The 25,216-nt window shown below is 44.0% G+C and overlaps 2 protein-coding genes across 2 annotated transcripts in view; one reads left to right on the forward strand and one right to left on the reverse strand.

The window, feature by feature from the left end:
* LOC110516932 (E3 ubiquitin/ISG15 ligase TRIM25-like) overlaps positions 1–25,216 on the reverse strand; it is a 538,607-nt gene that overhangs the window by 268,167 nt on the left and 245,224 nt on the right. The gene's annotated exons all lie outside the window — the stretch shown is intronic.
* On the forward strand, positions 6,011–16,175 carry LOC110491258 (tripartite motif-containing protein 16-like). Its single transcript, XM_036972169.1, has 7 exons — positions 6,011–6,681; positions 7,105–7,200; positions 9,913–10,146; positions 13,115–13,274; positions 13,400–13,459; positions 13,691–14,184; positions 14,876–16,175. The coding sequence occupies exons 1-7, from the start codon at positions 6,085–6,087 to the stop codon at positions 14,894–14,896; spliced, it is 1,662 nt and encodes a 553-aa protein (XP_036828064.1). The 5' UTR covers positions 6,011–6,084; the 3' UTR covers positions 14,897–16,175.

Here is a 25,216-nt window from a genome sequence, read left to right on the forward strand (position 1 = left end):
TAGTGGTAGTGGGGTGGTATGTGTCTAGTATCCCTTGTGGCTCTAATCTGATAGTGGTAGTGGGTTGGAAATTGTCTAGTCTCCCTTATGGCTCTAATCTGATAGTGGTAGTGGGGTGGTATGTGTCTAATATCCCTAATGGCTCTAATCTGATAGTGGTAGTGGGTTGTAGATGTCTAGACTCCTTTAGGGCTCTAATATTGTAGTTGTAGATGTCTAGTCTTCCTTATGGCTCTAATCTGATAGTGGTAGTGGGTTGGAAGATGTCCAGTCTCCATTATGGATCTAATCTGATAGTGGTATTCGGGTGGTAGATGTCTAGTTTCCCTAATGGCACTAATCAGATAGTGGTAATGGTGTGGTAGATGCCTAGGCTCCCTTTTTGCTCTAATCTGATAGTGGTAGTGGGTGGTAGATGTCTAGTCATTTTCACGGCTCTAATCTGATAGTGGTAGTGGGGTGGTAGATGTCCAGTCTCCTTTACGACTCTAATCTGATAGTGGTAGAATTCTAATCTCCTTTATGGCTCTAATCTGATAGTGGTAGTGGGGTGGTAGATGCCTAGGCTCCCTTTTGGCTCTAATCTGACAGTGGTAGTTGGGTTGTAGATGTCTAGACTCCTTTAGGGCTCTAATATGGTAGTTGTAGATGTCTAGTCTTCATTTTGGCTCTAATCTGATAGTGTTAGTGGGTTGGAAGATGTCCAGTCTCCATTATGGCTCTAATCTGATAGTGGTAGTGGGGTGGTATGTGTCTAATATCCCTAATGGCTCTAATCTGATAGTGGTAGTGGGTTGGAAGATGTCTAGTCTCCCTTATGGCTCTAATCTGATAGTGGTATTCGGTTGGTAGATGTCTAGTTTCCCTAATGGCACTAATCAGATAGTGGTAATGGTGTGGTAGATGCCTAGGCTCCCTTTTTGCTCTAATCTGATAGTGGTAGTGGGTGGTAGATGTCTAGTCATTTTCACGGCTCTAATCTGATAGTGGTAGTGGGGTGGTAGATGTCTAGTCTCCTTTACGGCTCTAATCTGATAGTGGTAGAATTCTAATCTCCTTTATGGCTCTAATCTGATAGTGGTAGTGGGGTGGTAGATACCTAGGCTCCCTTTTGGCTCTAATGTGACAGTGGTAGTTGGGTTGTAGATGTCTAGACTCCTTTTGGGCTCTAATAAGGTAGTTGTAGATGTCTAGTTTTCCTTATGGCTCTAATCTGATAGTGGTAGTGGGGTGGAAGATGTCTAGTCTCCCCTATGGCTCTAATCTGATAGTGGTATTCGGGTGGTAGATGTCTAGTTTCCCTAATGGCACTAATCTGATATTGGTATTCGGGTGGTAGATGTCTAGTTTCCCTAATGGCACTAATCAGATAGTGGTAATGGTGTGGTAGATGCCTAGGCTCCCTTTTTGCTCTAATCTGATAGTGGTAGTGGGGTGGTGTCATCACCTCAGCAGATAGATAACTGTGTTCTACATCCTGGGTATTACTGTCATCACCACAGCAGATAGATAACTGTGTTCTACATCCTGGGGTTTACCCAGCACCTCCTCCAGCATTACTGTTATCACCACAGCAGCTAGATAACTGTGTTCTACATCATGGGTATTACTGTCATCACCACAGCAGATAGATAGCTGTGTTCTACATCCTGGGTATTACTGTCATCACCTCAGCAGCTAGATAACTGTGTTCTACATCCTGGGTATTACTGGCATCACCACAGCAGCTAGATAACTGTGTTCTACATCCTGGGTATTACTGTCATCACCACAGCAGATAGATAACTGTGTTCTACATCCTGGGTATTACTGTCATCACCACAGCAGCTAGATAACTGTGTTCTACATCCTGGGTATTACTGTCATCACCACAGCAGATAGATAACTGTGTTCCACACCCTGGGGTTTACCCAGCACCTCCTCCAGTATTACTGTCATCACCACAGCAGGTAGATAACTGTGTTCTACATCCTGGGGTTTACCCAGCACCTCCTCCAGTATTACTGTCATCACCACAGCAGGTAGATAACTGTGTTCAGGCAGTCTCTTCTGCTGATGTGTGTGGGTCTGGTAGTGGTACTCTATTCTACTCTTCTCCATTCAGCAGGGTTAATACCTGCCTGGCGCCCCAACAAAATCTTTACTTTACCCCTCTAATAAATACCGCTACAATATGTATATACTGTATTCTAGTCAAGGCCTGTCCTATTTAACTACTACTGTCCACTTCATATGTATATACTGTATTCTAGTCAAGGCCTGTCCTATTTAACTACTACTGTCCACTTCATATGTATATACTGTATTCTAGTCAAGGCCTGTCCTATTTAACTACTACTGTCCACTTCATATGTATATACTGTATTCTAGTCAAGGCCTGTCCTATTTAACTACTACTGTCCACTTCATATGTATATACTGTATTCTAGTCAAGGCCTGTCCTATTTAACTACTACTGTCCACTTCATATGTATATACTGTATTCTAGTCAAGGCCTGTCCTATCTAACTACTACTGTCCACTTCATATGTATATACTGTATTCTAGTCATGGTTCATCCTATATAACTACTACTGTCCACTTCATATGTATATACTGTATTCTAGTCAAGGCCTGTCCTATTTAACTACTACTGTCCACTTCATATGTATATACTGTATTCTAGTCAAGGCCTGTCCTATTTAACTACTACTGTCCACTTCATATGTATATACTGTATTCTAGTCAAGGCCTGTCCTATTTAACTACTACTGTCCACTTCATATGTATATACTGTATTCTAGTCAAGGCCTGTCCTATTTAACTACTACTGTCCACTTCATATGTATATACTGTATTCTAGTCAAGGCCTGTCCTATTTAACTACTACTGTCCACTTCATATGTATATACTGTATTCTAGTCAAGGCCTGTCCTATTTAACTACTACTGTCCACTTCATATGTATATACTGTATTCTAGTCAAGGCCTGTCCTATTTAACTACTACTGTCCACTTCATATGTATATACTGTATTCTAGTCAAGGCCTGTCCTATTTAACTACTACTGTCCACTTCATATGTATATACTGTATTCTAGTCAAGGCCTGTCCTATTTAACTACTACTGTCCACTTCATATGTATATACTGTATTCTAGTCAAGACCTGTCCTATATAACTACTACTGTCCACTTCATATGTATATACTGTATTCTAGTCAAGGCCTGTCCTATTTAACTACTACTGTCCACTTCATATGTATATACTGTATTCTAGTCAAGGCCTGTCCTATTTAACTACTACTGTCCACTTCATATGTATATACTGTATTCTAGTCAAGGCCTGTCCTATTTAACTACTACTGTCCACTTCAGATGTACTCCAAAATGTCTATGCATCACATCACAGTAAACAGTATATATATCTATATCTATGGAGCCAGGAACACAAGCATTGTTAGATATTACTGCCCTGTTGGAGCTAGAAACACAAGCATTGTTAGATATTACTGCCCTGTTGGAGCTAGAAACACAAGCATTGTTAGATATTACTGCACTGTTGGAGCTAGAAACACAAGCATTGTTAGATATTACTGCCCTGTTGGAGCTAGAAACACAAGCATTGTTAGATATTACTGCCCTGTTGGAGCTAGAAACACAAGCATTGTTAGATATTACTGCCCTGTTGGAGCCAGGAACACAATCATTGTTAGATATTACTGCCCTGTTGGAGCTAGAAACACAAGCATTGTTAGATATTACTGCCCTGTTGGAGCCAGGAACACAAGCATTGTTAGATATTACTGCCCTGTTGGAGCTAGAAACACAAGCATTGTTAGATATTACTGCCCTGTTGGAGCCAGGAACACAATCATTGTTAGATATTACTGCCCTGTTGGAGCTAGAAACACAAGCATTGTTAGATATTACTGCCCTCTGTGAGCCAGGAACACAAGCATTGTTAGATATTACTGCCCTGTTGGAGCTAGAAACACAAGCATTGTTAGATATTACTGCCCTCTGTGAGCCAGGAACACAAGCATTGTTAGATATTACTGCCCTGTTGGAGCCAGAAACACAAGCATTGTTAGATATTACTGCCCTGTTGGAGCGAGAAACACAAGCATTGTTAGATATTACTGCCCTGTTGGAGCTAGAAACACAAGCATTGTTAGATATTACTGCCATGTTGGAGCGAGAAACACAAGCATTGTTAGATATTACTGCCCTGTTGGAGCTAGAAACACAAGCATTGTTAGATATTACTGCCCTGTTGGAGCCAGGAACACAAGCATGGTTAGATATTACTGCCATGTTGGAGCTAGAAACACAAGCATTGTTAGATATTACTGCCCTGTTGGAGCCAGGAACACAAGCATTGTTAGATATTACTGCCCTCTGTGAGTCAGGAACACAAGCATTGTTAGATATTACTGCACTGTTGGAGCCAGAAACACAAGCATTGTTAGATATTACTGCCCTGTTGGAGCCAGAAACACAAGCATTGTTAGATATTACTGCCCTGTTGGAGCCAGAAACACAAGCATTGTTAGATATTACTGCACTGTTGGAGCTAGAAACACAAGCATTGTTAGATATTACTGCCCTGTTGGAGCTAGAAACACAAGCATTGTTAGATATTACTGCCCTGTTGGAGCTAGAAACACAAGCATTGTTAGATATTACTGCCCTGTTGGAGCTAGAAACACAAGCATTGTTAGATATTACTGCCCTGTTGGAGCAGGAAACACAAGCATTGTTAGATATTACTGCCCTGTTGGAGCCAGGAACACAAGCATGGTTAGATATTACTGCCCTGTTGGAGCCAGGAACACAAGCATTGTTAGATATTACTGCCCTGTTGGAGCTAGAAACACAAGCATTGTTAGATATTACTGCCCTGTTGGAGCCAGGAACACAAGCATTGTTAGATATTACTGCCCTGTTGGAGCCAGGAACACAAGCATTTCACTACAACCGCGATAACATCTGATAAATATGATAACATTTTATTGTATTTTTTAATGTGTTAGATAATTCAATCAATCAATCAATCCTCGTTGTGTCTAAGAACAGTCCTCATCTGTGGTACTGTATATTAACTATATACCACACCTCCTCAGTCCTTATCTGTGGTACTGTATATTAACTATATACCACACCTCCTCAGTCCTTATCTGTGGTACTGTATATTAACTATATACCACACCTCCTCAGTCCTTATCTGTGGTACTGTATATTAACTATATACCACACCTCCTCAGTCCTTATCTGTGGTACTGTATATTAACTATATACCACACCTCCTCAGTCCTTATCTGTGGTACTGTATATTAACTATATACCACACCTCCTCAGTCCTTATCTGTGGTACTGTATATTAACTATATACCACACCTCCTCAGTCCTTATCTGTGGTACTGTATATTAACTATATACCACACCTCCTCAGTCCTTATCTGTGGTACTGTATATTAACTATATACCACACCTCCTCAGTCCTTATCTGTGGTACTGTATATTAACTATATACCACACTTCCTCAGTCCTTATCTGTGGTACTGTATATTAACTATATACCACACCTCCCCAGTCCTTATCTGTGGTACTGTATATTAACTATATACCACACCTCCTCAGTCCTTATCTGTGGTACTGTATATTAACTATATACCACACTTCCTCAGTCCTTATCTGTGGTACTGTATATTAACTATATACCACACCTCCTCAGTCCTTATTGACTAATTACAACACATAGGTGTATTATAAGGCATTATAAAGGTCATTAAAATAATGATACATACGTACTTCATAGAAACTGTTACCCTTCACATATTCTAACAACTCACATTTTAAGATTCATTATGTCATTTGTTCCATGTTAAGGGCTCTAACCTTGGAACAAAACTATTTGTCTCCCTCTTGCTGTTGCATGCAGTTCCTCACTCTCTTCCTCCATTCCTCTAACCCCTCCCTCCTTCTAACCCCACCCCTCTGGCAGAACCAGGAAGTCCCTCCCCTTCCCACAAACTCTCTTCTGAGGAAACGAAATTGATCTGAGTCTCTCTGTCGTCTGTCTGTGTGAGAGTGAACAACCGTCCAAATGGCTCAACAGGGAGTTCTGCTGGACCAGGACCAGTTCTGTTGTTCTGTCTGTCTGGATCTACTGAAGGAGCCGGTCACTACTGCATGTGGACACACTTACTGTAGATTCTGTATTGAGGGCTGCTGGGATCAGGATGTTCTGAAAGGGATCTATAGCTGTCCTCAGTGCAGAGAGACCTTCACTCCAAGGCCTAATCTGAGGAAAAATAACATGTTGACTGAGATTGTGGAGAAACTGAGGAAGACAGGACTCCAGGCTGCTCCCCCTCCTGCTCTGTGCTATGCTGGACCTGGAGATGTGGTGTGTGATGTCTGCACTGGGACCAGAAAGCAGAAAGCCCTCATGTCCTGTCTGGTGTGTCTGGCCTCTTACTGTGAGACTCACCTCCAACCTCACTATGAATCTCCTGCTTTCAAGAAGCACAAGCTGGTCAAAGCCACGGCACAACTACAGGAGAATATCTGCTCTCATCATGACAAACTGCTGGAGGTTTACTGTCGTACCGATCAGCAGTGTATCTGTCTGCTGTGTGTGATGGATGAACATAAAGGCCATGATACAGTGTCAGCTGAGGCAGAGAGGACTGAGAAACAGGTAAGACCAGAACAACTTGTTGGTGACTGTCTGATAAACAAGGAATTAAAGATACAGTACGAACTAAATCTGTTTGAATATGAGATCATTATATTATATACAATATGAAATGGATCCACAAATATGAACACAAACCTTGAGTATATTGAGTTTGTTACAAATGTATCACCATTTTCTAAAGTCAAACACTATTATCATTCTGAATGGCCTTTTATGAGTCCAAAGTTCAGTCTCAACCCCTTGATACATGTAGGCCTACCATACAAACTATAATCATTCACATAGCAACATAATATAATATTGTAAAGGGACTTCCTCAGGATTGTAGACCTTCCTCTCTATGGGTCCTATGTCACATTACTATACTATTGATCTACTGGACTAATAAAGCTTGATAGCTCATTGAAGAGTGATTCTCCACAGAGGCAGCTGGGGATGAGTCAGCAGAAGGTCCAGCAGAGATTCCAGGAGAGAGAGAAGGAGCTGAAGGAGCTCCAACAGGCTGTGGAGTCTTTCAAGGTGAGTATTGTTGACCAGAGGAGACACACCATTTCACTTCTCTCCTCCAGTCAGAGAGAGAGAGAGAGGGGCCCCTATCCAATCCCACTGACCCCACTGTTGGGAACAGGCTGTCTGGACCCCTTTCAGAGAATAGACTGGTTCATGTAACTGACTGGGCTGCCTCATCACATAACCATGAGTAACCATGACTGACTCATGTCCCCTATACATTAACATGGAACTGTCTCTCTCTCAATTGAATTAAATTCATAGGGCTTTATTGGCATGGAGATATATGTTTACATTGCCAAAGCAAGTGAAATGGACAATAAACAAGAGTGAAATAAACAATCAGAAATGAACAGTAAACATTACACTTGGAAGTGATTTGGGGGATGGGGGAGGGTCTATTAGAAGTTAGTAGGACTCTTTTATTTTCTCAGAAGTTCTGAGTTAGGTAGGAGGATTTAGAGTGGTGTAAACCGTGATTGAAAACACTCCAGCACAGTAGGTGGCGCCATGCACCTTTAACGTTGGTTTGAGGACCTCCATTATATCATAGAAGAAGAAGTTTGGTCTGTGAGGGTTTTGTTGATCCTGAGGAGGGCTACTATTCTTTTCTCTTTTGGTTTTCAAGTATTTTCAGAATGTATTAAAGCCAAAGCTAAAGCTTCCCTAAACAATTCAATATATCAGTCAATATATTTTCTCTGTGATTTATTTTCTCTCCGTCAACCGTTCCATCGCATCTTAACCGTCTTACCGGGCGGGCACTAGGACCCGGGGGAGGCTGCTGCTGCAGAGGCTGCTGCACCGCTCGTGACTGTCAGTCCTCCTTGTAGCTCATTGGTTAAGCTGTGGCTCGAGACTGTTAACAGTTAACGGACAGGAAACGGCTCTGACAGGACACATTCATGTCGAGGCAGTGATGTGAACGTGTGGTAAGTTAGAATAGAGAGAGAGAGTTTTCACTACTATAGACTTTGGTCATAATCAAAGCTTTGTTAACCAATAGGTTTTTATGTGAGGCTGCCTCTAAGTTACAGTGTAACAGACGTTACTAACGGTAACGGTGTCTTTTAAATTCGACATAAGTTATGTGGCGATGATATCTAGTTAACGTTGTATTTAATGTAGTGTAATGACCTGACTAGATCATAAAGGAACAATTGTCCAGACAGAGGATTGAGTTACGAATTGACGGTTTATTAGCAACTTTACACAGGCTACTGTTTGGCCTTAGCTCACGCCAAATAAATGAAAGATACCCCACAAGCCAATCGGGACCTTCCTTACCTTCCAATGCCCCGCCCCCTCCACGCCACTCCGCCAACCACCAGGATGCCCGGCATCAGAACATCCCAGGCATTCCTGTGATTGGCAGATAGCAGGTTGATTGGCATGTCGGACCCCGCGAACACTGGGAACTGGTAAGTACAACACAACCACCTACTAGCCGAACACATAACACACAGCTGTCTGTGCGGGTCGCTACAGTAGTTTTACTATCTGTGCCAGGCTATAAATGACACAGATAATATCTAGTTAACGTTGTATTTAATGTAGTTTTACTATCTGTGCCAGGCTATAAATGACACAGATAATATCTAGTTAACGTTGTATTTAATGTAGTTTTACTATCTGTGCCAGGCTATAAATGACACAGATAATATCTAGTTAACGTTGTATTTAATGTAGTTTTACTATCGGTGCCAGGCTATAAATGACACAGATAATATCTAGTTAACGTTGTATTTAATGTAGTTTTACTATCTGTGCCAGGCTATAAATGACACAGATAATATCTAGTTAACGTTGTATTTAATGTAGTTTTACTATCTGTGCCAGGCTATAAATGACACAGATAATATCTAGTTAACGTTGTATTTAATGTAGTTTTACTATCTGTGCCAGGCTATAAATGACACAGATAATATCTAGTTAACGTTGTATTTAATGTAGTTTTAGGGAGGAGAGTAGAGCAGGACCAAGAGGTGTTCTGTACCTGTCTGTCCAGGAGGGAGGAGAGTAGAGCAGGACCAAGAGGTGTTCTGTACCTGTCTGTCCAGGAGGGAGGAGAGTAGAGCAGGACCAAGAGGTGTTCTGTACCTGTCTGTCCAGGAGGGAGGAGAGTAGAGCAGGACCAAGAGGTGTTCTGTACCTGTCTGTCCAGGAGGGAGGAGAGTAGAGCAGGACCAAGAGGTGTTCTGTACCTGTCTGTCCAGGAGGGAGGAGAGTAGAGCAGGATCAAGAGGTGTTCTGTACCTGTCTGTCCAGGAGGGAGGAGAGTAGAGCAGGACCAAGAGGTGTTCTGTACCTGTCTGTCCAGGAGGGAGGAGAGTAGAGCAGGACCAAGAGGTGTTCTGTACCTGTCTGTCCAGGAGGGACGAGAGTAGAGCAGGACCAAGAGGTGTTCTGTACCTGTCTGTCCAGGAGGGAGGAGAGTAGAGCAGGACCAAGAGGTGTTCTGTACCTGTCTGTCCAGGAGGGAGGAGAGTAGAGCAGGACCAAGAGGTGTTCTGTACCTGTCTGTCCAGGAGGGAGGAGAGTAGAGCAGGACCAAGAGGTGTTCTGTACCTGTCTGTCCAGGAGGGAGGACAAGTCCTGGTGGACCTGGAGAGCAGGGTGGCGGAGGTCTGACTCAATGAGGTGCAGAGAGGCTACTGAACCTACTGTCTCTCTCTCTGTCTCTCTCTCTGTCTCTCTCTGTCTCTCTCTCTCTCTCTCCAGCGCTCTGCACAGTCAGCAGTGGAGGACAGTGATCAGATCTTTACTGAGCTGATCCGCTCCATTGAGAGAAGGAGCTCTGAGGTGAAGGAGCTGATCAGAGCCCAAGAGAAGGCTCAAGTGAGTCAAGCTGAAGGACTCCTGGAGCAACTGAAGCAGGAGATAGCTGAGCTGAGGAAGAGAAGCACTGAGCTGGAGCAGCTCTCACACACAGAGGATCACATCCATTTCCTCCAGGTAACTAAACTGTCTTGTTACATGTGATATGAAATTAACTTCATGTGAAACTATTCATCTCAATCATTATGTTGTCCCTCTCTCTGTCCGTCCGTCCCTCTCTCTCTGTCTGTCCGTCCCTCTCTCTCTCTCTCTCTGTCCGTCCCTCTCTCTCTCTCTCTCTCTGTCCGTCCCTCTCTCTCTCTCTCTGTCCCTCTCTCTCTCTCTCTCTGTCCCTCTCTCTCTCTCTGTCTGTCCGTCCCTCTCTCTCTCTCTCTCTGTCCGTCCCTCTCTCTCTCTCTCTCTCTGTCCGTCCCTCTCTCTCTCTCTCTGTCCCTCTCTCTCTCTCTCTCTGTCCCTCTCTCTCTCTCTGTCTGTCCGTCCCTCTCTCTCTCTCTCTCTGTCCGTCCCTCTCTCTCTCTCTCTCTCTCTGTCCGTCCCTCTCTCTCTCTCTCTGTCCCTCTCTCTCTCTCTGTCTGTCCGTCCCTCTCTCTCTCTCTCTCTGTCCGTCCCTCTCTCTCTCTCTCTGTCCGTCCCTCTCTCTCTCTCTCTCTCTGTCCGTCCCTCTCTCTCTCTCTCTGTCCGTCCCTCTCTCTCTCTGTCCGTCCCTCTCTCTCTCTGTCCGTCCCTCTCTCTCTCTGTCCGTCTCTCTCTCTCTCTGTCCGTCCCTCTCTCTCTCTGTCCGTCCCTCTCTCTCTCTGTCCGTCCCTCTCTCTCTCTGTCCGTCCCTCTCTCTCTGTCCGTCCCTCTCTCTCTGTCCGTCCCTCTCTCTCTGTCCGTCCCTCTCTCTCTCTGTCTGTCCCTCTCTCTCGCTCTCTCGCTCTCTGTCCGTCCCTCTCTCTCTCTCTCTGTCCGTCCCTCCCTCTCTCTCTGTCCCTCTCTCCCTCTCTCTCTCTGTCCGTCCCTCTCTCTCTCCCTCTCTCTGTCCGCCCCTCTCTCTTTCTGTCCGCCCCTCTCTCTCTCTGTCCGTCCCTCTCTCTCTATCCGTCCCTCTCTCTCTTTGTCCATCTCTCTCTCTGTCCGTCCCTCTCTCTCTGTCCTCCCCTCTCTCTCTCTGTCTGTCCCTCTCTCTCGCTCTCTCTCTCTCTGTCCGTCCCTCTCTCTCTCTCTGTCCGTCCCTCCCTCTCTCTCTGTCCGCCCCTCTCTCTCTCTGTCCGTCCCTCTCTCTCTATCCGTCCCTCCCTCTCTTTGTCCATCTCTCTCTCTGTCCTCCCCTCTCTCTCTCTGTCCTCCCCTCTCTCTCTCTGTCTGTCCCTCTCTCTCGCTCTCTCTCTCTCTGTCCGTCCCTCCCTCTCTCTCTGTCCGTCCCTCCCTCTCTCTCTGTCCCTCTCTCCCTCTCTCTCTCTGTCCGTCCCCCTCTCTCTCTCCCTCTCTCTGTCCGTCCCTCTATCTATCCGTCCCTCTCTCTGTCCGTCCCTCTCTCTCTCTGTCCGCCCCTCTCTCTTTCTGTCCCTCTCTTTCTCTGTCCGCCCCTCTCTCTCTGTCCGTCCCTCTCTCTCTCTGTCCGTCTCTCTCTCTCCGTCCCTCTCTCTCTCTGTCCGTCCCTCTCTCTCTCTGTCCGTCCCTCTCTCTCTCTATCCGTCCCTCTCTCTCTGTCCGTCCCTCTCTCTCTCTGTCCGTCCCTCTCTCTCTCTGTCCGTCCCTCTCTCTCTCTGTCCGTCCCTCTCTCTCTCTCTCTCTCTGTCCGTCCCTCTCTCTCTCTGTCCGTCCCTCTCTCTCTCTATCCGTCCCTCTCTCTCTCTGTCCGCCCCTCTCTCTCTCTCTATCCGTCCCTCTTTCTCTGTCCGTCCCTCTTTCTCTGTCCGCCCCTCTCTCTCTGTCCGTCCCTCTCTCTCTCTATCCGTCCCTCTCTCTGTCCGTCCCTCTCTCTCTCTATCCGTCCCTCTCTCTCTCTGTCCGCCCCTCTCTCTCTGTCCGCCCCTCTCTCTCTGTCCGCCCCTCTCTCTCTGTCCGTCCCTCTCTCTCTCTGTCTGTCCCTCTCTCTCTCTGTCCGTCCCTCTCTCTCTCTGTCCGCCCCTCTCTCTCTGTCCGCCCCTCTCTCTCTCTATCCGTCCCTCTCTCTCTCTCTCTGTCCGTCCCTCTCTCTCTCTCTCTGTCCGTCCCTCTCTCTCTCTCTCTGTCCGTCCCTCTCTCTCTCTCTCTGTCCGTCCCTCTCTCTCTCTGTCCGCCCCTCTCTCTCTGTCCTTCCCCCTCTCTCTCTCTCTGTCCGTCCCTCTCTCTCTGTCCGTCCCTCTCTCTCTGTCCGTCCCTCTCTCTCTGTCCGTCCCTCTCTCTCTCTGTCCGTCCCTCTCTCTCTCTCTGTCCGTCCCTCTCTCTCTGTCCGTCCCTCTCTCTGTCCGTCCCTCTCTCTCTGTCCGTCCCTCTCTCTCTGTCCGTCCCTCTCTCTCTGTCCGTCCCTCTCTCTCTCTGTCCGTCCCTCTCTCTCTCTCTGTCCGTCCCTCTCTCTCTCTCTGTCTGTCCCTCTCCCTCTCTCTGTCCGTCCCCTCTCTCTCTCTGTCCGCCCCTCTCTCTTTGTCCGTCCCTCTCTCTCTCTCTCTCTGTCCGTCCCTCTCTCTCTCTCTCTCTCTGTCCGTCCCTCTCTCTCTCTCTCTCTCTCTCTGTCCGTCCCTCTCTCTCTCTCTCTGTCCGTCCCTCTCTCTCTCTCTTTCTGTCCGTCCCTCTCTCTCTCTCTCTGTCCGTCTCTCTCTCTGTCCGTCCCTCTCTCTCTCTCTCTCTCTGTCCGTCCCTCTCTCTCTCTCTGTCCGCCCCTCTCTCTCTGTCCGTCCCTCTCTCTCTGTCCGTCCCTCTCTCTCTCTGTCCGTCCCTCTCTCTCTCTGTCCGTCCCTCTTTCTCTCTGTCCGTCCTTCTCTCTCTCTCTCTCTCTCTCTCTCTCTCTCTCTCTCTCTCTCTCTCTCTCTCTCTCTCTCTCCAGAGGTATCAGTCTCTCTCTCTCTCTCTCTCTCTCTCTCTCCAGAGTTATCAGTCTCTCTCTCTCTCTCTCTCTCTCCAGAGGTATCAGTCTCTCTCCAGTATCAGTGTATCTTCAGACTTACCCAGCATCGTTGTCCGTCCTCTTCAGTACTTTGGAGATGTGAGTAAGACTGTGTCTGAACTGAGAGAGAAACTAGAAGACTTCCTTAAAGGAGAATGGACCAAGATCTCCACTACAGGTGTGTTGAAAACAATAAGAACATCAACTTTAGACCATTGAAAGTTCCCTACTAGTCATATACATGTGGAATATGGTCTGATGATAACATTCCCTCTCTCTGTCAATGTGTTTGTGTGTCTGTAGTGAATATAGTGGATGTTGTACTGCCTCCAGAGCCCAAGACCAGAGAACAGTTGTTACAATGTGAGTCTCTTTATTGTGAAGTAACTAACAGTCTCTTTTTACTGACACTCCTAACAATCCCTCTAGAAATATATAGCAATAGTAGATCTAATCAAAGACTGGGTATCTATCTGACTCCTCATATTTCTCTGATTTGATCTCTGCTGTGCTCTAATCAAAGACAGGGTAGATACAGTATCTGACTTAACTTATTGTTCTGACTCCCCTCATTGGTCTCTGCTCTTCTCCCAGATTCCTGTCAGCTCACACTGGACCCAAACACAGCACACACAGACCTCTCTCTGTCTGAAGGGAACAGAAAGGTGACACGTACAGACCAAGTCCAACCATATCCTGACCATCCAGACAGATTCACCTACTGGTACCAGTTACAGGTTCTGTGTAGAGAGGGTCTGTCTGGACGCTGTTACTGGGAGGTGGAGAGGACTGGTTATGTTGTTACAGCAGTCTCATATAAAGACATCAGCAGAACAGGTAATGATGGTGGATTTGGATACAATAACAAGTCCTGGAGTTTAGAGTGCTCTAGAGGTGGTTATTGTTTCAGACACAATAATGTTGTGACTAAAGTATCAGGCCCTCAGTCCTCCAGAGTAGGAGTGTACCTGGATCACAAGGCAGGTACTCTGTCCTTCTACAGTGTCTCTGACACAATGACCCTCCTCCACAGAGTCCAGACCACATTCACTCAGCCCCTCTATCCTGGGTTTTGGCTCTATGGTTATAATGGTACTGCTGAGCTGGTTAAACTGTAGTAGGGTCCACATAGATACTAGTCATGCTGGTGTAGTCTATAGCTGAGCTGGTTAAACTGTAGTAGGGTCCACATAGATACTAGTCATGCTGGTGTAGTCTATAGCTGAGCTGGTTAAACTGTAGTAGGGTCCACATAGACACTAGTCATGCTGGTGTAGTCTATAGCTGAGCTGGTTAAACTGTAGTAGGGTCCACATAGATACTAGTCATGCTGGTGTAGTCTATAGCTGAGCTGGTTAAACTGTAGTAGGGTCCACATAGATACTAGTCATGCTGGTGTAGTCTATAGCTGAGCTGGTTAAACTGTAGTAGGGTCCACATAGATACTAGTCATGCTGGTGTAGTCTATAGCTGAGCTGGTTAAACTGTAGTAGGGTCCACATAGATACTAGTCATGCTGGTGTAGTCTATAGCTGAGCTGGTTAAACTGTAGTAGGGTCCACATAGATACTAGTCATGCTGGTGTAGTCTATAGCTGAGCTGGTTAAACTGTAGTAGGGTCCACATAGATACTAGTCATGCTGGTGTAGTCTATAGCTGAGCTGGTTAAACTGTAGTAGGGTCCACATAGATACTAGTCATGCTGGTGTAGTCTATAGCTGAGCTGGTTAAACTGTAGTAGGGTCCACATAGATACTAGTCATGCTGGTGTAGTCTATAGCTGAGCTGGTTAAACTGTAGTAGGGTCCACATAGATACTAGTCATGCTGGTGTAGTCTATAGCTGAGCTGGTTAAACTGTAGTAGGGTCCACATAGATACTAGTCATGCTGGTGTAGTCTATAGCTGAGCTGGTTAAACTGTAGTAGGGTCCACATAGATACTAGTCATGCTGGTGTAGTCTATAGCTGAGCTGGTTAAACTGTAGTAGGGTCCACATAGATACTAGTCATGCTGGTGTAGTCTATAGCTGAGCTGGTTAAACTGTAGTAGGGTCCACATAGATACTAGTCATGCTGGTGTAGTCTATAGCTGAGCTGGTTAAACTGTAGTAGGGTCCACATAGATACTAGTCATGCTGGTGTAGTCTATAGCTGAGCTGGTTAAACTGTAGTAGGGTCCACATAGATACTAGTCATGCTGGTGTAGTCTATAGCTGAGCTGGTTAAACTGTAGTAGGGTCCACATAGATACTAGTCATGCTGGTGTAGTCTATAGCTGAGCTGGTTAAACTGTTGTAGGGTCCACATAGATACTAGTCATGCTGGTGTAGTCTATAGCTGAGCTGGTTAAACTGTAGTAGGGTCCACATAGATACTAGTCATGTTGGTGTAGTCTATAGCTGAGCTGGTTAAACTGTAAACTGATTTGTTATTAATTAAAATTCAATACAATGTTTTAATCTTGTACATTTCCATGAATCATGATGTCTGGTGTTGATGTATATTGGTTGTCATTCAGAACCATTGATATGTTTTCTCAGTTGGTTCTCTGTCTCTATGTAATTCTCCTCAGTATCATTGATCAGCTTGTTGGCTCGGTCCTAATTGATGTGTTCTCTGTCACCTGGAGCTGCATGGAAAATGGTCCAGGAACTAAAGGACAATTCAGGACTAGTCAGCCCACTACAAGCTGGTATCACTTACTTTCTACTAAACTATATGGTCTGGTTTCCCAGACACAGATGAATCCTAGTCCTGGACTAAACAGTATGTTCAATGTAGATGTCCAGGAAACCGGCCCTAAATGTGTCATCTTTCATCCTCCCATACTGCTCAGTCCAGCAACATTAAACCTGTCCAGCAGGTGGTGCTGTTGACCAAACAATAAAACCAGCAGATATCTTGACTTGCCACTCAGTATATCAGTAATGTTCAGAATAGTACTTTAATATCATTGGAGATTGATGGTCTTTTTAATCCACTATCCAGAGTCAGGAACAGATGAAGTTAGGTCTGCTACTGTTCAGTGATTAAATATGATTTATGGTGATGGGAAATAATAAAAAACACTCAACTTCATCTAGTAATAGTTTTCCTTTGTTATTTATTCCAAGGTGTGTCTTTAACTTGTAAATGTATTGTGTGGAGGTGAGCTAGTGGTGTGGCTGATAGAATAGAATGAAAAGGGAGGAGGGGAGGGGAAATGGGCAGATATATCAGACAGATGAGGGAGAGAGAGATTTTCATCCAGGAGTTAGTGTCTCTGTTCCAAATAGCTCCCTATTCCCTGCGTAGTGCACTAGGCTTCTTATAACCAGGTCTAAAGTAGTGTTCTAGATGTTAGATGGTTTCTCCCTGTCATCACAACATGACAATATGGTCATGACTTTAGTGGTTTCCTCCCCCTTTGTTTTTAGTGTTATTGTGTTATGTGTGTTGTCAGGGTTGTTCCTCTGTGTTCCTAATTGAAAATCCATTAACAATGAATCACAAACTAATTATATTCCAGTTGTGTTCAGACAACTTGATGTCTGACGTCCCCCAGTTGTGTTCAGACCCATTGAACTGGGTCACATTCTGAATGGTGACTTGTATTGATAGTCCATACTGGACCTGACTGTGGTTAACCAGACTGGAGGGGTTCTGATCACATATTCCCTCATCTCCACAACTTCACCTGATGTTCTCTCTCTGTGTCTGTGTGTGTGTGTGTGTGTGTGTGTGTGTGTTAAGGGAATTTTTATCAATGATGACTAATTATGTATACATTTCAATCAGGACTGACTATAATGCTATTATGTACTGCACATATGAATTTTCTCTCTTGCTCCCATTCCCAATTGTATATAATATAGTCAGGAGTTTAGAACACTGCCTTGGTACAAATGGATGAACTATCTCTAGACTGTCTAGAATGCTATCTACACGGACTGACCTTGGCTACAGGAGAGGAGGGAAGGCTCGAGAACTATAGGGCCTCTCTACCGGTGTCATGAAGAGATAGAACATTTAGAAAACGCTGACGTCATTTTCAGTTTATAACCTGTGGAAAAATGTGTATATACCAGTACTCTCTTGAATTAAACGCTGTTACCTGACTTTTAAGACCGGGGCTCTGTCCATTCTTATAAAATATATATAGGGTCTTACAAACCCTTAAATGCATTGACAGAGTAATTAATTCTGATTGGGAAACAATATTTAGAATTCCACTAACAAAGCCGGGAAATCCGTCCATCTGGAGGATGCCGGGAAAAAAACGTTAATAAAAAAAAATATATAAAAAAAAAAGACCTGACTTCTGAATTGAGGTTAAAAACAGGCCCGGTGTTCGAAAGGGAGGTGACAGATTCAAACGAACAGCTTTTCCCAGTCGGCAGCAGGTCAGTAGGTCAGTAGCCTTTATTCTTGAATTTGGGAGGGATTATTTAGGATATTTATTGAGTAAAATGTTATAAAGGAGTTGGATTTGATCAATAATAGGTGCTTGAATATTCTGAACAAATAAAATGGGTTTCTACCTTGGGTTTTAACCAAAATCGATAGGAAGGAAACAGGTCTGAAATTGACCTGTGGTAAGGTGCACTTCCATAAATAAACTAGAGCTTAATAAATCCTGGTTTTGCAAGCCAGAAGGTTATTAAGGAGAGATATAGTACGCATTGGAGAATTAGGACGCTTGTTCCGTACAAATTGGATAGCCATTAATTCAAAAAACATACCTAAATAAAGGAGCCATGGGAGAATGCGAATGCATATTTATTAAATATCGAGGATTAAATTACGGATTTCTTACACTGAGAAATGTACGACATTTGCGGCAGAGGGGAAGAAGTAATACAATAATGTTATCAGGTTAATTGTATCTAAGGGAAGACATTGGATAATAATGTTATCAGGTTAATTGTATCTAAGGGAAGACATTGGATAATAATGTTATCAGGTTAATTGTATCTAAGGGAAGCATTGGATAATAATGTTATCGGGTTAATTGTATCTAAGGGAAGACATTGGATAATAATGTTATCAGGTTAATTGTATCTAAGGGAAGCATTGGATAATAATGTTATCAGGTTAATTGTATCTAAGGGAAGACATTGGATAATAATGTTATCAGGTTAATTGTATCTAAGGGAAGCATTGGATAATAATGTTATCAGGTTAATTGTATCTAAGGGAAGACATTGGATAATAATGTTATCAGGTTAATTGTATCTAAGGGAAGACATTGGATAATAATGTTATCAGGTTAATTGTATCTAAGGGAAGACATTGGATAATAATGTTATCAGGTTAATTGTATCTAAGGGAAGCATTGGATAATAATGTTATCAGGTTAATTGTATCTAAGGGAAGCATTGGATAATAATGTTATCAGGTTAATTGTATCTAAGGGAAGCATTGGATAATAATGTTATCAGGTTAATTGTATCTAAGGGAAGCATTGGATAATAATGTTATCAGGTTAATTGTATCTAAGGGAAGCATTGGATAATAATGTTATCAGGTTAATTGTATCTAAGGGAAGCATTGGATAATAATGTTATCAGGTTAATTGTATCTAAGGGAAGACATTGGATAATAATGTTATCAGGTTAATTGTATCTAAGGGAAGACATTGGATAATAATGTTATCAGGTTAATTGTATCTAAGGGAAGACATTGGATAATAATGTTATCAGGTTAATTGTATCTAAGGGAAGACATTGGATAATAATGTTATCAGGTTAATTGTATCTAAGGGAAGACATTGGATAATAATGTTATCAGGTTAATTGTATCTAAGGGAAGCATTGGATAATAATGTTATCAGGTTAATTGTATCTAAGGGAAGCATTGGATAATAATGTTATCAGGTTAATTGTATCTAAGGGAAGACATTGGATAATAATGTTATCAGGTTAATTGTATCTAAGGGAAGCATGTTCATTTAAGTAAACATACACGTAGACGATGTTAAAACTTATGATTAATGATTTGAGTTAAAGGGGAATCATCATTAGGTTTAGTTTATAGTTCACTTTTGAGTTTCTGAATCGAAGAATCGAAGTAGCATAGTGAATGCTAGTTAGGAGTGTTGTGTTCTTCTGGGAAAATTGATGTTTAGGTGTCTCAATTTCCTGGGATTATAATCTTGGGGAGAATGAGGCCATAAACGACCAAATTGAAACAGGTCTGCAAATATATACACATAAAACCATTGTTAGAACTATTTGTTTTAGTACAAAGGTATTTTAAAGAGGACGCTCACATATGGAACCTTATGAGTTTTAATTATACAAGTACATTTTTTTGATTTTATGACGTATTGTCTTTAGGGGTCTGATCAGCCTCAGGGGAGAGTCATTTGTATAATGAATATGGTCATATTGAGTTACTAGTTTTAAGGTAAATTCATTATAATGAAGTTTTGGTTGGGGGGGGTTAGAATTATTGTTTGAACCGCAAATGAGAAAGTGGTTCAGGATTCTGTTTTACAACATTAGCTGTGAAGTTTTTGAATGGGCTATTAATGATTTGGTATTGTAACAGAGAAAACAATCATTGAGAATAAATAGGGGAAGATAAGATACATTGAGGTTTGGATAGGAGATAGATTAAGCCAATAGGGCAGGGAATTACATAGAAAAATAAGTTACAGTTTTTAGGGGTGATAAATTACTGTAGATAAGGTATTCCACACTTTGCAACAATTCATGTTATTGTCAGATAGAATACTGAGGGTCCCTGAAGGGAAGGGCTTGTTAGTGTAGGAAGGATTTTGATATGGTTAGCATTTATTAGACTTTGTTTGATTATTACAAGTTTTTTAAATAGTATTACATTTAACAGGAATATAGGACATCTGTGATGATTTAGGATTATTGTAAGGATTAAGATAAATTGATTAAGGAAATGTAAGGACTTTAGAGAAAAGCCACTCATAGACATGTTTTTTCCAAAATCAATGATTTTAGATAAAGTCAAACAGTTAGAAGCTTAGTGGTATTTGAGAGATATGAGAGAAATGGGTTACGGTTTAAATCGGTAAATATATATATTTAGGAAAATATATAAGTAGCACAGATAGTTTTTAAAGTAGATAAGAAAACTTGACAGAGTATTGTTACAGGATTGACATGAATGGACGCCCAAGGGAGAATTGGACATGTGGAAAATTAAAAGGGGCTCCTACATGATGATGTCAGACATTAGGATAATTTACTAATCTTACCTAAGTCATTGTTTAAGAGTAGGCAAGAGTGGGCAGAGCCATGTAACAAAGGGGGGATGGGTAAATTGTGTTCTAGAATAGGATGTGACCTACGGGATAATTAACTAATAAAAAAATAAAAATATTAGCTAATAATCAGAACAAATGACAAACTGTTTGTTAACCAAGCCTGTATGTCCAGGATTTTATGCACTACAGGTGAACTACAGGTGAAGTCACTCAATCCAGTCCCTGAGGCTTGTTGGGGGGACCATACCAAGGACTCCTGGTGACAGCTAGCTGAAAGAGCTACCCAAATCAAATCAAATCAAATTTTATTTGTCACATACACATGGTTAGCAGATGTTAATGCGAGTGTAGCGAAATGCTTGTGCTTCTAGTTCCGACAATGCAGTAATAACAAGTAATCTAACTAACAATTCCAAAACTACTGTCTTGTACACAGTGTAAGGGGATAAATAATATGTACATAAGGATATATGAATGAGTGATGGTACAGAGCAGCATAGGCAAGATACAGTAGATGGTATCGAGTACAGTATATACATATGAGATGAGTATGTAAACAAAGTGGCATAGTATAGTATAAAGTGGCTAGTGATACATGTATTACATAAGGATACCGTCGATGATATAGAGTACAGTATATACGTATGCATATGAGATGAATAATGTAGGGTAAGTAACATTTATATAAGGTAGCATTGTTTAAAGTGGCTAGTGATATATTTACATCATTTCCCATCAATTCCCATTATTAAAGTGTCTGGAGTTGAGTCAGTGTCAGTGTGTTGGCAGCAGCCACTCAGTGTTAGTGGTGGCTGTTTAACAGTCTGATGGCCTTGAGATAGAAGCTGTTTTTCAGTCTCTCGGTCCCAGCTTTGATGCACCTGTACTGACCTCGCCTTCTGGATGATAGCGGGGTGAACAGGCAGTGGCTCGGGTGGTTGATGTCCTTGATGATCTTTATGGCCTTCCTGTGACATCGGGTGGTGTAGGTGTCCTGGAGGGCAGGTAGTTTGCCCCCGGTGATGCGTTGTGCAGACCTCACTACCCTCTGGAGAGCCTTACGGTTGAGGGCGGTGCAGTTGCCATACCAGGCGGTGATACAGCCCGCCAGGATGCTCTCGATTGTGCATCTGTAGAAGTTTGTGAGTGCTTTTGGTGACAAGCCGAATTTCTTCAGCCTCCTGAGGTTGAAGAGGCGCTGCTGCGCCTTCTTCACGATGCTGTCTGTGTGAGTGGACCAATTCAGTTTGTCTGTGATGTGTATGCCGAGGAACTTAAAACTTGCTACCCTCTCCACTACTGTTCCATCGATGTGGATAGGGGGGTGTTCCCTCTGCTGTTTCCTGAAGTCCACAATCATCTCCTTAGTTTTGTTGACGTTGAGTGTGAGGTTATTTTCCTGACACCACACTCCGAGGGCCCTCACCTCCTCCCTGTAGGCCGTCTCATCGTTGTTGGTAATCAAGCCTACCACTGTTGTGTCGTCCGCAAACTTGATGATTGAGTTGGAGGCGTGCGTGGCCACGCAGTCGTGGGTGAACAGGGAGTACAGGAGAGGGCTCAGAACGCACCCTTGTGGGGCCCCAGTGTTGAGGATCAGCGGGGAGGAGATGTTGTTGCCTACCCTCACCACCTGGGGGCGGCCCGTCAGGAAGTCCAGTACCCAGTTGCACAGGGCGGGGTCGAGACCCAGGGTCTCGAGCTTGATGACGAGCTTGGAGGGTACTATGGTGTTGAATGCCGAGCTGTAGTCGATGAACAGCATTCTCACATAGGTATTCCTCTTGTCCAGATGGGTTAGGGCAGTGTGCAGTGTGGTTGAGATTGCATCGTCTGTGGACCTATTTGGGCGGTAAGCAAATTGGAGTGGGTCTAGGGTGTCAGGTAGGGTGGAGGTGATATGGTCCTTGACTAGTCTCTCAAAGCACTTCATGATGACGGATGTGAGTGCTACGGGGCGGTAGTCATTTAGCTCAGTTACCTTAGCTTTCTTGGGAACAGGAACAATGGTGGCCCTCTTGAAGCATGTGGGAACAGCAGACTGGTATAGGGATTGATTGAATATGTCCGTAAACACACCGGCCAGCTGGTCTGCGCATGCTCTGAGGGCGCGGCTGGGGATGCCGTCTGGGCCTGCAGCCTTGCGAGGGTTAACACGTTTAAATGTCTTACTCACCTCGGCTGCAGTGAAGGAGAGACTGCATGTTTTCGTTGCAGGCCGTGTCAGTGGCACTGTATTGTCCTCAAAGCGGGCAAAAAAGTTATTTAGTCTGCCTGGGAGCAAGACATCCTGGTCCGTGACTGGGCTGGATTTCTTCCTGTAGTCCGTGATTGACTGTAGACCCTGCCACATGCCTCTTGTGTCTGAGCCGTTGAATTGAGATTCTACTTTGTCTCTGTACTGGCGCTTAGCTTGTTTGATAGCCTTGCGGAGGGAATAGCTGCACTGTTTGTATTCGGTCATGTTACCAGACACCTTGCCCTGATTAAAAGCAGTGGTTCGCGCTTTCAGTTTCACACGAATGCTGCCATCAATCCACGGTTTCTGGTTAGGGAATGTTTTAATCGTTGCTATGGGAACGACATCTTCAACGCACGTTCTAATGAACTCGCACACCGAATCAGCGTATTCGTCAATGTTGTTATCTGACGCAATACGAAACATCTCCCAGTCCACGTGATGGAAGCAGTCTTGGAGTGTGGAGTCAGCTTGGTCGGACCAGCGTTGGACAGACCTCAGCGTGGGAGCCTCTTGTTTTAGTTTCTGTCTGTAGGCAGGGATCAACAAAATGGAGTCGTGGTCAGCTTTTCCGAAAGGGGGGCGGGGCAGGGCCTTATATGCATCGCGGAAGTTAGAGTAACAATGGTCCAAGGTCTTTCCTCCCCTGGTTGCGCAATCGATATGCTGATAAAATTTGGGGAGTCTTGTTTTCAGATTAGCCTTGTTAAAATCCCCAGCTACAATGAATGCAGCCTCCGGATAAATTGTTTCCAGTTTGCAGAGAGTTAAAAAAAGTTCGTTCAGAGCCATCGATGTGTCTGCTTGGGGGGGGATATATACGGCTGTGATTATAATCGAAGAGAATTCTCTTGGTAGATAATGCGGTCTACATTTGATTGTGAGGAATTCAAAATCAGGTGAACAGAAGGATTTGAGTTCCTGTATGTTTCTTTCATCACACCATGTCACGTTGGCCATGAGGCATACGCCCCCGCCCCTCTTCTTACCAGAAAGATGTTTGTTTCTGTCTGCGCGATGTGTGGAGAAACCCGTTGGCTGCACCGCTTCGGATAGCGTCTCTCCAGTGAGCCATGTTTCAGTGAAGCAAAGGACGTTACAGTCTCTGATGTCCCTCTGGAATGCTACCCTTGCTCGGATTTCATCAACCTTGTTGTCAAGAGACTGGACATTGGCAAGAAGAATGCTAGGGAGTGGTGCACGGTGTGCCCGTCTCCGGAGTCTGACCAGAAGACCGCCTCGTTTCCCTCTCTTTCGGAGTCGTTTTTTTGGGTCGCTGCATAGGATCCACTCCGTTGTCCTGTTTGTAAGGCAGAACACAGGATCCGCGTCGCGAAAAACATATTCTTGGTCGTACTGATGGTGAGTTGATGCTGATCTTATATTCAGTAGTTCTTCTCGACTGTATGTAATGAAACCTAAGATGACCTGGGGTACTAATGTAAGAAATAACACGTAAAAAAACAAAAAACTGCATAGTTTCCTAGGAACGCGAAGCGAGGCGGCCATCTCTGTCGGCGCCGGAAGTATAATGAACTCGCACACCTTGCGCCGGATTCACACGGCAGGAGGGCAAGACACACTGACACTGTCGAACAATAAACAGTGTTCGAGAGGAGAACTGGAATTAACAGAATTCTGGGGGCCATCTCTCGAATGAAAAAACCCTCCCTGTCTTTTCATCCCTGTTGTTGTTCATAGAAGTGAAGATGTGTCTGGCTCTTGCTAAGTGATGTGTTCTCGGGGACAGGGTGGGGCTTCACATGGAAGCTGTTCGTCTGAGCTGTCTTATCGTGGGTGACATATTCCTGATACAGCACGTCCTACTTGAATATGCGGAGGGTGGTAATTTGACCCATGGTTTAGACGATGAGGATTTTGTTCCAAAATAAGCATAAGAGATCCCTAGATCTGGGTAGACAGGAAGTTAGAGTAGAGGTTGGGAAGGATCTCTCAATTGAGTTTTATGTAGACCAAAATGGAGTCTCTAACTACATGGCAGTCTAGGACTCTGAGCCATTATGGCATATATCGGTGCAGGTTCCCATATTGATCGTGGACACAGGTCATAGCTCATTTGGAGAGAGAGGGCTATATGAATCCACTCACCCAGTATGGAAGGAGGTGGAGTAGAGTGAAGATGAGAGTTTTTGATAGTAATCAGGAGAGAGGGATGTATTGCATAAAGATACACCTAACCCTTTAAACAGAAATGAAGGAGGATCTAGGGTTGTGGTATGATGGATATGTCCAGGTCTTGGTTGACACCCTAGTACGGTTCTGGGTAGAGGAGTTTAGGCCAGTATGGTAAAGCTGTTCACGAAAGCAGGAATGCCAGATAATGACAGTTGCATTGACTTGCACTATTTAAATCCCCAGGTTCCTCCCTTTACAGTGACCGGAGGAGATTATTACCGTTTGGCCCGGTACAGTACTCTTGGGAAATGATGTCAGGGCGAGGTTTTACCAACAGATTGGACAGGATTATGCTCCATTGTAATGCCTTTGACACTCATTCAATACCGAGACATGAAGTTTAGCCAAATGGGGAAAAAGAGCTACTCCATCCGGGTCTCTTGATGACAAAGTCTACATTGATAACATTGGGGTTCCACGGGGGGTGCCAGATGAGTTCAAAGCAAGAAATCAGATCCTAGC

This window comes from Oncorhynchus mykiss, unplaced genomic scaffold, assembly GCF_013265735.2.
Source record: "Oncorhynchus mykiss isolate Arlee unplaced genomic scaffold, USDA_OmykA_1.1 un_scaffold_121, whole genome shotgun sequence".
NCBI lineage: Eukaryota > Metazoa > Chordata > Actinopteri > Salmoniformes > Salmonidae > Oncorhynchus > Oncorhynchus mykiss.